General features: G+C 38.1%; 1 protein-coding gene across 1 annotated transcript in view; it reads left to right on the top strand.

The window, feature by feature from the left end:
- Window positions 1-14,406, top strand: part of smurf2 (SMAD specific E3 ubiquitin protein ligase 2) — an 89,696-nt gene that overhangs the window by 22,855 nt on the left and 52,435 nt on the right. Inside the window, exons 2-3 of the mRNA XM_041817512.1 lie at window positions 8,318-8,356; window positions 11,029-11,137. Of these exons, the coding sequence (XP_041673446.1) occupies window positions 8,318-8,356; window positions 11,029-11,137 (148 nt within the window). The remainder of the gene's footprint in view (window positions 1-8,317; window positions 8,357-11,028; window positions 11,138-14,406) is intronic.

Raw genomic sequence — 14,406 nt, forward strand, 5'->3', positions numbered from 1 at the left:
GAAGCTGGTATTAACAATGGCTGCCGCTGGTGTGGCAGTAAGCTTGGATGTAGCTGTAGCATAGCATCCGCTGTTCATAAACTACGGCAGTACCTGCCTGTCGAGCTCAGGTTATTCTGGAACTTTGCATGTCTACTACCTCATCTTGTGCCAAACCTCATTGGCCTGTAATGAATGTGACAGACAGAATGTTTGTTTAATCACCTTCCAAGAATTTTTTGAAAAGACCTGTTCTTCCCAAATGCCTTGTGTGGGAGGTTTTCCTGCTGAATGTGAATGTGCTTAAAAATTTGGTTCCGTTAAACCCCTGATAAATAGGGATAGATGATATTATTTGTATGAAATTGATGTCGGCAGACATTACCTAAAAAAAGTCAAATATTTGCAATTTGAAAATTTCTGCCAATATTTAAATCTGGTATATTGATTATACATATCTGTAGTATAAATCAGACTTATATTCTTCATTGGCCAAGTATGCTTTGACAGCATGGCTTTTGACTGTGGTGTGCATTGCTCTTAATGTACAGGAATTAAACATTAAATATGGAAGTAAAACTGAAAAAGAATTGAAACTAAACTTTAAATATGTACAAGCTCTTGTTAGGCATATCAACTAGTAAGTCCATGTGCTTACATAGTACAATTGCAAGATATTCAAAGTGTGTAAGAATGCTGAATAGATCTGATCAGAACTTTAAAATATGCAATGATGTCCGATTTACATACGGCAGATACGATAATTTGCATGAACCTGTGCAAAGTGCACATGAAATGAAGCATTTTACCACATAATTAGCTTTAAATATCAGCAAAATATACAACTGTGTCATCAGGTATAGGTGTTTAAATATGTTTTTTGGTACTGGCTTACATGAGTTTGAAAATATCTGTTTATTGGACTTCATGAAAAAACCATCATGATGCATCCCTAGTTTAACCTTTTTTTCTATCAGATAGAACCCTAAATGCATCTTATGTTCCAGGTTTAATGTTTTATCCATTAAGAATATATCCCAAGTTTGTCATGCTAGCTGCATAATCTCCTGCCTAGGAGTTGCCCATCCCTTCATGGCAGCCTACTGAATATGTGGTTTAAAAAAAAATAAAAATGGCCTCTCCATAAAAACAGGATTCTTTATACAGAGTAGCCATGGGAAAGTAAAGATGTGATACTGCTTGACAACTGAAATGTGTGTTTTAATGCTGCATTTGTTTTTTCACTTGGTGCTTTGACTCTCCCATGACTTGGTGCTTTGAATCTCCACTACATTGTGGGTTGTTTTCTCTCTCTCCCATTTCGAAGTACAAGAAGAGAGAGAGTGTAATTATATTTGTTAGTGTGTGAGCAAGAAAAAGTCCAAGCTGACCAATAAAGCAGTAGATTTATGACGCTGCCCTGTAGGTGCATGCCCGCCCACTTCCTATACTCAAGGAAGTTTTCTGTCATCAGGAGCCCATTTCCCATTACGGCATAAATTTTGTGGCGTTTCTGTGCGCTGGGGGATGAAGAGAGAGCTGCCAGTTCTATTAATGCTGTTAATGAAGCAGAATTTAATGGCCTTGTATGCTGGATCATTTGGCCACTGATGATTTATCTCTATGTGGTTTAGTGTTACAGTAAAATCTGTAGGCTGTACTTAAGTCATTCATGAGCTTAAAATATTTTGGTTCCTCTCAGTTTAATCTTCTTTCAATGTCTCCCTCCTTACTCTCTTCTGCTGCTTGCCCTACATTCACATCCCCCTCGATACTCCTCTCTCCTCTTCATATTTTTTTATTCCTTTCCAGAAACGACATCATGGTGAAAATAAAACCAGCATCATTAGAGAGACTTGTACATTATGGGGATGTGTTAGAAATTCAGATTTATGCATACACATAGCAGAGAGGGTTGTCAGTGAGAAGAAAGCAGAAAAAACCCTGGAGGAGCTCTATCAAACATAAATGAGGTCGATCTTTCCACAGGGGGTGACATGGCAGCAACAGTGCAGGTCCCAAACACCCAGCCCACCCTTCATGTCAGAGATCTGAGAGTACTTTGACTCCTTAACAATCACAGCTACATTCAAAGAAAAAAGAGAGATGACAATATCAGTTAACATCTTTAGTTAAAGACATTATTATCTGGTCTTCCCTCTTACTGGGTGTGGCCACTGTTTCCTTTTTAGTGTTAAAACGCTTTACAGAAAACGACCACAAAGATCCTGCCTTTATAAACATACAATATAATGTTTAAATTAACAGATTAGCTGATGCATGTGTCATTTTGTTGTCACAACTCCTGGTTTAAAAATCCAACTAACAGATGACAAAAATAGATCAGATTGGCGTGATTCATGCCACTTCATTTGTTGATAAACATCAGCCGTATGAACAGATATCAGTTACTAATGTTTATCTTTTGTGTCTACCCGATTCTATGCGGCTGTCTGGTGTCTTGCCTGCCACAAGTCCCAAAAAATATACTTGCATTTGCATTTTCACCTGATTGGTGTTCATTCTAGGCTCTACCTACAGGTGAAATGCTCATTGCCTGATGCATCAGGAGGCTCATTTAGTTGACAGTAGAGGGGGAATGCTTACTCTTGATTTCTTCCTTATGCTAATGCATCTGAATATTTTCACATCTACTTCTATATATCTACTGCTGCATGATAGAGAGTCAAATTTTTATTGCCCTTTTTTTGTGATGCTGCAAACAAAGATGGCTCACCAGTATGCACATCTTTAAAGTAAGTCTCCCTTTAAGTATATGTAAGATAGTGGTGTTTTGTAAGGGTTGTTTAGTCAGTGTGCAATAAAAACTGTGCTCTGATGGTTGGATTCCTCTGCTATCCTCCAGCCTCAGACTCTTAATTGTCCTCCTCGCCACCATTGTCTCCTCGCCTGTACCATTCCAGTGGTTTCCTCTCCGTTTTCTGTTTTCAGCTGTAATTCGGCCCCTTGTATGTTTTCATAAGGAGCATATATGGGTATAATTGTAGTGTTGCTTTCCTGCTATGCAGCTAGCCAAGGACTGCTTGTGCACTCGCAGGAGGGTCTGCAGGTTTCACTAAGCTTAGCTTGGTTCGAGCTCAGTTGGTCATTGTGTGGGATGTGACTGGTGTTGTGTTGCACTGCAGTGGGTCTAATTTTGTTGCTGTCATTTCTTTGGTCCTGCTGAATTTGTGAAGATTTGTGTGTAGTGTTGGAGCTCCTGTGGATTTATTGCATTGGGACTTGTGTACTAGAGTGCATGATTTGTCCTTCTGGGGGCACAGATCTCTGAGTTCTTTCTTCAGTCTTATGTAGGCGATTAAAGTTCAACTACACCTCCTAAAACATTTCTGAGCTGAAAACCTGTGCATATAATAATATATTTGTTAGTACTGGCAATCAATCATGGTCCAAATCTTAACCTTTGGGTACGAGTATTTAAATTCTATGTGTTGAGTCAGTAATATGCATATCAGTTGTCATCTACAATTTAAAAGCAGGCTTCTGCAACCCATTTTTTTTCTTTTAGCTGATCTGGAGGCAGGTGATGTACAGTATGTGGTGCCAGCTTTCACTAGCATAGAGCTTGACAGTAAATACCAGTTTCATACAATTTTTGCTGCACTGATGATAAACCAGGGGTGTCAAACTCTAGGCCTGGAGGCCAAAAACGGCCCGTTGAACGGTTATATCTGGTCCGAAACATCCTATCATATTTGTTTTCTAACTGGCCCACCAGTATGAGGTCTGCAGATCTCCTCTTGAATAAAAATTTAAACTTAACCTTGATTATTTAAAATTTCCTTGTTAAGTCATAAAAATCTGAAAAATTAAAGAGTTAAGAAAAATTAGATAAGAAGTCAAGAATGTGGGGAAAGAAATTAATTTGTGTTTTTATTTAGTATTTTCATCAATTTCAATTTTGCATCTCAAGATTATGATTCAAACTTAGAATTTTGACTTTTCATTTCATACTTTGAATTTTTAAACTCATAATTTGGACTTTAAATGTCACATTTCTATCTTTTAGATTCCCAGTTGTTAATTTTAAGTCATATTTTTACCTTTTCAAATCATTATTTGAATTTTAGCTCATATTTTGACATTTTGAACTCCTAACTTTGGCTTTTTACACCCATAATTTGACTTTTAGACTCACAAATTAAAAATTAAATCATATTTTGACCTTTCAAACTCATGATTTCAATTTCCTACTCATATATTTGCTTTTTAAAAAATATTTTTGTATTTTTTGATATTGTGCTCTGACCTTTAGAACCAATAAGTTGGACTTTTTTTTAATCGGATTTTGAGCCTTTGAAACTTAGCAGTTTTACTTTTTTTGAATTTCCTAATGATTTATCACCAGTGCTGTTTTTTTCCTATTTTATTACTGGTGAAAATGAAGTTGACAGTTTAAGGTTGTGTTGACCCTAGCAGGCTCTCAGGTTAGAATCCGGCCCCTGTTGTGATTAAAATTGACCCCCCTTTGTTAGGCTAAGCTGTACACATGCAAAGGTTCAAGTGGCTTTTTTGAAAGTTTGCAAAAAAACTCTCCATTCCCCTTCATTTTTGCATGTTTTTCTAAATCAGAATGAAAATGGCATAAAAATGATAAATAAGGTAAATTCAGTTATTCATATCAAATTTGCAATATGAATCAAAATGATTGCAGTTACCTATTTTTCCATAAACATCCACCCTCATTTCAGATATGCCTTTATAAACAATAAAGTCTCTTCAACCAAAAGCTGCAGCAAGCAGAAGAGAATGCCAACTTGTTTGTGCAAATTTGACGGTAAGCAGGAGTTGCCTGCATTTCCTCTAAATTCAAACGGAAAATTTGCCCAGTATTGGACGCTTTTGACTTCCCTTTGCCGTAATATTGAACAGTTTTACTAAAACTATATCACAGATTATAAATCTGGTATCTTGACAGCCCCAGTGTACATATGTGTGTAGGATCATTGTTGAAAAACTGTCACCTGTTACTCCACCTCTTAAAGGCACAGGCAACCCTCTCCTCCTCTGCGCCTGCTATTAATTAATTAGATCACTCTGCTGTGGAACAACTTGTCTCAAGTTGAGTGTGCGTTAGTGTGATAATGTGCTCGTGCATGCCCTCTGTGTGCGTTCAGTTAGAGCGGGACCGGACGCGATGCATACCAGATGTTTTAGAAATGAGGTGGGTTTCACTGGAACGTAACACATTCCCATGGATGTTTGCGGAACGAAATTCTTCCTCATCTGTCGAGCATGTTCTGCTCCCCTCCCCCCTTCCCTCACCCCATCTTCCCTCCAGGAGGGTAACCATCTTCTCTGTTCATCAATCCTCCCAGTGTCTGCTTTAATTGGGTTCTTGTCATAAAACCCTCCTGCTAGTCCGTGTCCCTTGTGCAACACTATGAATGCGAGGATGATTGTGCATTTGAAACCGGTGATTTGTGTGTTTAATTGAGTCGATACCGCACTCCTGGTGGGTAAAATGGTTCCAGCTCAGACCTTAAAGTGGTTCAGGGTGATATTTGGCATGGTGTGTGAGAGCGTCTGAGTATGTGTGGCATGGAGGGGCAGATGAACTGGCTCAGGCTGCAGTCTGCTTGTGTGGGCGTGCCTTTTGTCTATTTGTGTTAGCGGTGTAAAGTCTGAGCACTCAAAGCTGCTTGAGGGGAGTGGGCAAAACAAACCCAATCATCTACATCTGCAGCTGACGACTCTATTCTACATCGGTTTCTTTACAATTAATTGTATGATCTTTTAAAGGCAACTTCTAAAACTTAAAGTAGCTGCAGAATGGTGGTCGCATAGATGCATTATTTATATTCCAGGGCTTTCCGTAGGCATATAAAGTGGCCAGCTAGAGGAGTCATTAAGAAGCAGGAAACTTTAAAATGCTTGCTGTAATGGCATTTCTCAGTGATGACCATCTCTTGACAAGAGTATGTAATTCTTCCTTTTTATAAGCTTGGGCTTTTAATGCCTCTATGATAGAAATAGGACAGTGGATAAAGTAGGAAACGGTGATGAGAGAGTGGGGATTGGCATGCAGGAAAGAAGCAGCAATCTGGGCTTGACCCTGGGCTGCCCGCATTCATGGGGCACAACCTAACCACTAAGCCATCTGGGCCCCTTCTTCTTTTATTTTGATAGCCATCAATCACTGAAGTCTCTCAGCTGAGTGGTCCTGCATTTCCACTGGGGCCAGGGATGCAGAGACAGATGGACATCTTTCTCATTAATGTAATTATTTCAGCAGAGGCAAATGCTTCTGCACATACAGGGTAAGCAAGTTGCTACACGTTGGTCAGGCTGTTTTATTAAGTCAACATTAGGAACTTTATCTTTATTATTAAATGGTTAAATGGAATGAAATAGTTTAAAAATGGTGAAAAAACCATGTTGGCATTAAAGCTCTGTAAAATGAATGATAAAAAAGGACTGAACTGTCACATCCATATAGTCAAAGTAAAAAGACACAGGAAATATTGAACATTTCTACTTGAAAAAAATGTCTGAAATTTCAATCTGATACAGAAATAGTCCTAATTTGCTCCATTTGATAGATTAATTCACAAGCGTTTCATACTTCTAGAAATAGCCTCGGAGCTAAACAGGCAGGCAGGTGACTTTTTCCTCACCTATGAAAGGTGTGAATGGGCTCATATGGCTGCAGAATAATCCCTGTGATATTGAAGCTGCCATCTTCAGCCCCCTCTGCCTTTACATGAAGTACACTAGGACTGTATGTCAGCAGCAATATGTTTTTTAAAGATGCAAATTATGTGCGTGTATTTAAACAGTGCAATAGTGGAGCTTTGATAGCATAGTATTTAACACGTGCATTTTTTTACACTGCTTCCAGTTAAATTCATGCTCAATATAAAATTATACCATATTGTATGTTTGTATATATTATGACTAAAACGAGTGTAAATGTAGTCAGACTTATTAATAACCCAGATTAATGTGCAGTCAAACAGTGTCCTTACCTAATAATAAAACACTTCATCCTGATCTGCCTCACCACCTCAGCAGCTGCCTCCAATATAGACCAGCAGGGGAGGCTTTTCTGCTACAATAGAACTACTTTAGAAATCAGAAAACAAGGCGTTTTCTGCTTTTTATCAGCTGTGTAAGAGGAGCAGTTTTGACCAATTATTCTGGACTCGGAATCTAAAAATCATCCCAACATATTTGAGGAGATTGAAGCTGGAAATATGAAACACTTCTGCTTGAAAAAATGATCCTAGCGCTAAAATTAAATATAAAAATGCTTTTAATTTTCCCTGCATTTCATAAATTCATAAACTGACACATTTTGTTCCTGGGACCAGTCTAAGAGCTGGACTAGCTGTCAGACCGACAACTTTCTCTCACTATTGTAAGGTGTGAATGGACTCATATGGCAGCAAGATGATGTCTGTGACATAAGGGAAGGCAAGATGGGTAGCTTTTTTACCCACGCCGATGAAATCAGCAGGGGGTTATGTAAAGGGTTCCGTATCTGTTTGTTTGTTTGTTTGTTTGTATGTGTACAAGATAACTCGAGAATGGAAAGTCCGATCTTCACCAAACTTTCAGGGAATATGGGGATAGTGACTAGGAAGAATCGATTAGATTTTGGTGATGATCCGCGCACCCGTTTGGTTTTTCTGGGACTTTGAATTTTGAACACCATAGTAATCAATGGGAGCGTGAGTTCCTCGATGGCGCTGCTTAGGCGTGGGTCTGCCGCTTCAGATGGCCATTCTAGTTTTTAATATTCGGTTGTCCTGGTCAGTAACTTGGAAAGTAATCTCCAAAACAAAATGAAAATGTTGCATGATAAAATCCAGGTCTTGATCCTGCCAAACTTCACCATTTTTTTTTAAATACACTAATACTGTGCTTACAAGTCGGGGCATAAACTGGAAAAGGAAGAATGAACACCAAAGACTTGTACTGCCTTCTCTATGTTCTGGTAGAGAGTTGATTCATTATATTTCTTCACAATCTGAGGTTGTCCTATCACACACCCCTGCTGTGACTACAGCTGCCACCTACAAGCCCGTACACTTTAACATGAAGTACAGTCAGACTGTATGCCATTAGCAGGGTGGTTTATTCATGCAGATCATGTGTCTGTGTTGCAAACAGCCCAACAATAGAACATGATATTTAATATTATATAATGCCTAAAAAGCCTTGAAATGTGTATCTTAATGTAGGAGAAAAAGAACTTTTTCACAGGATTCTGTTTAAGTTTCTGCCATTTTCCTTACAAAAACAAAGCCTTGCTCAATTTTGACAAATTTCATTTTCATGTTAAATTAACCCTCTTCTTTTCTCTCTCTTGCAGTCCTCTGCGCCAAAAATCTGGTGAAGAAAGATTTCTTCCGTAAGTACTTTTCTATCCCAGCTGTTTATGATAAACTTCTATTTGCTTTTCACACCCTGTTTGGTTTGCCATCTTTGGTTTGTGGGAACATGTTCATGTGCCTCTTTTTTAGCCCTAAATGACACACTTGAATCTACATATTTATCCATTTCAAGGGTTGCTTTACTACTTGTCTTTAGAAATGGGAGAACACTGAAGGAATTCCTGGCATTCTTCATCATAATAAAGTTTAGTAAAATCCAGGCTTGAATATATTTTTGGCAGCTTTCCCCCATAAACTCTTCAGTTCATTCCCCCCTCTAAATCCTTAATAGCTCACGTGTAGGTGTCTTTGTGAGTGTTTTGGTGTGTTTGGGGCAGGCTGTCATGGTGAGCAGGCATGTAAAGGTCTTCTGCTCACTCAGGTGGTTTCTGTGGTGCCCATTCCTGCCATTCCAACGCTCAGGAGCTGAGCAAACACTCAGCCAGAGGGCCACACTGAAACCAGAGATAAAAATGTCTCTGTTTGTCTTTATTTGTGAGCTCAATCCATAATGTGTTTGGTGTGTTGTTATTGTGCTGCTTTGAACCACAGCAGGAAAAAAACTTTAGTGTTTAAAATTTCAAGAACAAAAGACATTCGTCAGAAATCGACACAGGACAGAGTGATTCTGTTTCACATCAGTTGTTCTCCTAAAATGTTTTACCCCTACTAATTCAACAAAGTCCTATAAATCACTAAAGTAGCCACATATATTTCAAGTTAGAAGAAGTACCAATTTAAAGAGGTAAAATTTACAACTGTTTAATTTACCACCAATTTATGTGTATTAAGTAATTATGCTGTTTTTGTTTTAACTGTAAACATACTGTGTTAAGAGTTATCAGGGAGTTTTCCTTATAAACAAATGTCAGCACATATTAGCATCAAGAGTAATATCTCTATGCACCATTTTTGAGAAAGTGCAAACCAATTTTTGCACATAAAAGCACAGTATTTAAATTCTGTCAACAGGTACTCCTAATCGACTTCACAGTTCACAAGGTATCTTCACCAAACAGTAAACCCCAGTATTGATTTCATGAATGAAATTCTCATCATGAGGGAGAAAAGCTGTCAAAATTGCCCTCCGGGGTTTGCCTTGCAAGCTACTTGCAAAGTATCCCAGGGTGGCTTGTAGCGCATATCAGGAAGGCCATTTTTAACAGCCTTCCTCCCTTATTCTGTAAAATTCATCAACCAAACAAAAACGGTGGTTTACTGTTAGGTAGGTACACTTTTTAGATACAGTCTGTAAAGAACAGAGTCCTCAATTCAAAACAAGAAGCAAGCAGCCGAGCTGAGCAACACATTTCTATACCACTGAAATTTCTAGTGGGGCCACACCATGATGATTTTAGGAGGTAGGAGGTGATATGAGGCGCATTAGTGTGGTTGCACGGGCATAGGATAGAGCTAAGACTAATTGTTTATTCATGACCAGTAAGCAGCATAAAATTTAAATGAGATACAGCAACAAGATGGCAGCTTCCTTATGTAGCAGTCTTTGACATAATGTCTACTGTTTTAATGGCAATGATAGACATGTCATATTTATCACAGTGGCTCCATCCCAGTGGCTACCATGACAAGACATTGACTGTAACATGTATAAAATGAAGCATTTTTCTGTTTGGGAAAACTGTTGCAAATATTTTAGCTAGGGATGCATGGATATTGGGTTTTTCCCGATATCTGATATTCCAATATTTACAATACAATTTAAGACAACACCAATATTGGTACAGATATTCAACTGTTCTTCTGACCTAAAATTAGTCCTTAAAACCTTCAAAATAAAGTAAAATAAAGGATGAACAAACTGACAAATTCCTGTTCTTAAAAAACACTTTAAAATGTGAGGAACAAAGATGAATAAAAAAAAAAAAGACTTAAGCCAGTGTGGATCTGTTGATCCAGCCTAAAATTCTAAACTATGTGTTTATATGGCAGATACTTACAGCTGATAAAGGCAGATGTTTATTGCCAAAATATCGGTTGTAAATATCAGCAGAAACATAAGTATCTGCCGATACCAATAATATTGTTCACCTCTAATTTAAGGTAATGGAAGAACTCAACTTAAAATACAAATAGAACTTTTAACAGGAGTAGTTGTGTATAAAATAATGTAGACATTTTAGTGTAAAAAGTCTACCAATTGCATCTTTAATTTTTTATTGTTTCTTTGATAATGCTTTTGTGGAAAGTGGAACAGAAACCAAAACCAGATCCCTTTAGAAAAATCTGTTTTGGTTCAACAATTGTTTGTTTTATAGGAAGAAATCTGCATAAACAAACTGCCAATGACTTTTATGTTCACTTTGAAGTGTCAGATGAAAATGCATGGCTAAAGCTACTCTTCTTACAATTTTTTTTTGACAGTACCTTGTCATTTAAACATTTAAACATTGTTTTGTTACTTTTCTAATGTTACCTGATGTCTTGCTTTATCATAAAACTGCTGGGAGTATCAGGTCTTTCATGTAGTAACCATGTTCTCCTGCTATATAAAGCTACAAAAAGCCTGTGTCTGGTCACCAGCATGGAACAATTAAAACTATTACTGAAACTATTTTAGTACCCATCTGTTTATCATTCATGACTTATTTGTTGTGGCTGACCATGGTGTTTTTTCTCTCTGTCTCTGCAGGCCTCCCTGATCCGTTTGCAAAGGTCGTGGTGGACGGTTCAGGGCAATGCCACTCAACAGACACTGTGAGGAACACACTCGACCCCAAGTGGAACCAACATTATGACCTGTAAGTCTCTTTTTGACATCTGTTTTTCTCCTTCTTTTCTAAATTTTTATCTGATTTAACGGTTTCTCAACATCATAATTTAAAACTTTGATAAGATGTAGGTAAAAATCACGAATCAAATCTGTTTTGATACTGTGGCAAAGATTTAGAAGCCTCTGGCACTGAATACTGGTAACATTTTTGTCCTTTATTACCAAAAACTGGAAGCAAAATCCTACACACTTACCACACAAAAGCATAGGCAGCTTATGAATTTATTCAGACAATTCTTTCACTCTTAGCAGCTTTAGGTGAAAATTGACCTCATATCTGAAGGTTTTTTTAATACATTCTTGTACAATCAATCATTAAAACAAGCATTGTGTTGTTTTGAAACACCTGGAATAGAAAAATATCAGAATATCAACCATTTCAAAACATTTTGATATTTGGTTTTTGAGCAAAATGTGAAATCATGGAGGAAAAATGTTGATTTTAATCACAGTGGAGATTAAATGCTTACTTTATAACATAGAACTTTTTACTTTTTACTCAAAACGGAACCTCAAATCATTGTAAAGAAGCTTTGGAAACATACAAGGTATGCAATTTAATTACTTGTTTTATTCCTGAATAACCAGGCCAAATTTTGTAGCATATCAGACCAATTTTACTTGAGTTGCTTTTTTAAAAAAATAATCTATATCTATCTTATTTCAGATGCATTAATAATTTTGCATGAGTTTTCCTACAGACAGCTAGGATTGAAATTAAGTAGCCCTGCTGCTTGTGCTGCCAAAGGCCTTCTCCTCTTTGATGGATTAATTTCTCGTCTACGCACTTGCCTTGTGAAACAGATATTAAAGCAGATATTTATTTTTAAAGTCTTCAGGACTATCAGTCATGTAATTAAGAGACTGTTTCATTTTTAAAAGCATTGGAAGCATCTAAAACTTTGCCAACCTTCATCTGACTCCAAACAGCCGTCTCCAGGCTGCAGTTTTAATGTTGTTCTTTTTTTAACCACGCTGTGAGAAGTGTTGGACTCTGGCATTAACAGGAACTAAACAGAAACACATGTAAACAGCTCTTGCATCTGGTCTCTTACTTATTTAGATACTATGTAATGACATAACTCCTCAGCACCAGCCAAGAGTCTAAAAATGTCCCTTGGAGCATATTTAAAGGAACAGAAGAAGGAGGGCTGTCTCCAATAGTATTTTCTTCCATTGACTGGAACACGTGCATGTCTTGTTGTACCCTGATTTCCTTTCCCAAAGATGGTTTGACCTGTGAAAAGAATTCTGGGGGAAAAAAATCGCAGACAGACCGCGTGAGTGAAAATGTGAGAGTGAAAGTTTCCAGTATTCGCAGCGGTGTTTATCCAACTGCAGTGCGCGGCCAACAGCGAGAGGAAGCACATGTCTCCGTTTGTTTGGTTGCTGGGGATACAGGACCCTCACTCTCTCACTCTACATGGCTGTTACATTAAGTACTCGCGTAACATTTGACAAGAAGGAGGAAAAAAGCCACGTGCATGTATGCTTACTATTAAAAAATAAACAAATGAGGAGAACACAAGCTCCACATAGCCCAGTGGAGATCCTCTGCGGTAATTCGTCAGATGCTGGCTTAAGCTTTTGTCAGAATTCCTCATGTTTCTGTTTCGGTGACAGGTTTAACATCAGTCTGCCCCCTCAGCTGTGTGACAGTGCTTGCCATCATTGCTAGCAGACTGAGAAGAAAGGGTCTGGTTGACTGAGAGCCACAAAGAAAGCTGTCTGGTCGGCTCACACTTATTAAAATAAGGCCTGCTTTAACACCTGGTGTTTCAAATACAGCCTGGTGCTTTTGGCTGGGATCCTTTATTTCCATTTGTGCTTATGTCAGGTTGTAGAAATCCTGAATTGGTTTTCATGTATGTATGCATGTCCAGGGCCTTGGTTTCATAGGTCAGCCACAGGCAGCGTCCCGTGATCTCTGACTCCTCAGTGTTGTTGCAGGATGTGGCCAACGTGCCGAGGATAGCAGACACAGTCCGTCTGGCTGCCTGCCACTCTCACATTCTGTCTGTTTTACAAGCTTTGTCTCTGGCACAATAACAGCTCATGGCTGAAATTAAAAGCAACATTAGCATAACAACCTCTCCAGCAGTCAGTCTGTAGAGGATTAGAAGGCAGAGATTATTTTATAGGATCTTCATAGTGAGCTTTGTGAAGTGTTTTCAAGCCTTTTTAGGAGTTTTTCCCCAGTGTGCTCTCTCTCTTTCTGCTAGTCGAGTTCTTCGAATCCAGCATCATTAATTACAAACATCTGCAACGTTAAGAGTTCAGTCTAGACACAAATTATTTAAAATTGCTCATTAGTTTGGTGTTAGCTCTGACCTTCCAAATTGAGTTTTTATGGAACTCCCCAGTTAATAATCACCACCATCAGAGCTCACGTGGCATCTGCACTAATCTACAGATCCTTTCTAACTTTATCTCTGTTGCTCAACCAACACTAGGGATGTATCTATGGATTATTAAACTAGATAAAGACCTCTGAAGTGATTGGTCAAATAATCAAACAATGTTTTACACAATTACTTGATGACTCTTATGGAGATAATAGGCAATGTAAAATCTGAATGCAAGTAGGGATGCATTTTATTATCAGCATGATATTGATAGCATGATATTGTATATCTATCAGTAGATAATAGCTTAAAAAGCTAACAGCACTGGCAGATAATAACATTTCGGACAGTTTTTTCAACGGACATAGTGGCAGTAGATACCAGCATTTATCAGCTGAAAATATTGGTCTTTACTGGCTGTAATTATCAACCTGTTTTTAAGACAATACATATCAGCCTTTAACAGCTGTAAATATCAGCTTTTATCAGGTGTAAATATCAGCCTTTATCGGCTGTAAATTTCAGCTTGCGTCCAGTAATAAACATTGCAACTCCTAAGACTCAAACCTGTGTCTGCTTGCTGCTCACTGATGATGGGTAAAAATGGCGTGGTTAGTCCTGAAGTTAACGAAATCTTCGGTGCTGCAGAAGACAAATAATGATCCCCTGTGCTTTCAGAATTTTGTCAGGGCTCTGCAGCAGGAATACTTTTGTTTGTCAAGGGTAGCAGCTCCCAGAGATGAGAAGTTTGAGAACAAAATGGTGTTACATTGTTTGCTGATGTTATCCTGTGTTTTCTTTCGCTGTTGGGTCATGGTTGCTGGTTTCCATATGCAACTCTCAGCAATAATATTAAAGATGTGAGATGGCTCACTCCTATTGCTACCTCACA

Source organism: Cheilinus undulatus, linkage group 21 (assembly GCF_018320785.1).
Source record: "Cheilinus undulatus linkage group 21, ASM1832078v1, whole genome shotgun sequence".
In the NCBI taxonomy this organism is placed as follows: Eukaryota; Metazoa; Chordata; class Actinopteri; order Labriformes; family Labridae; genus Cheilinus; species Cheilinus undulatus.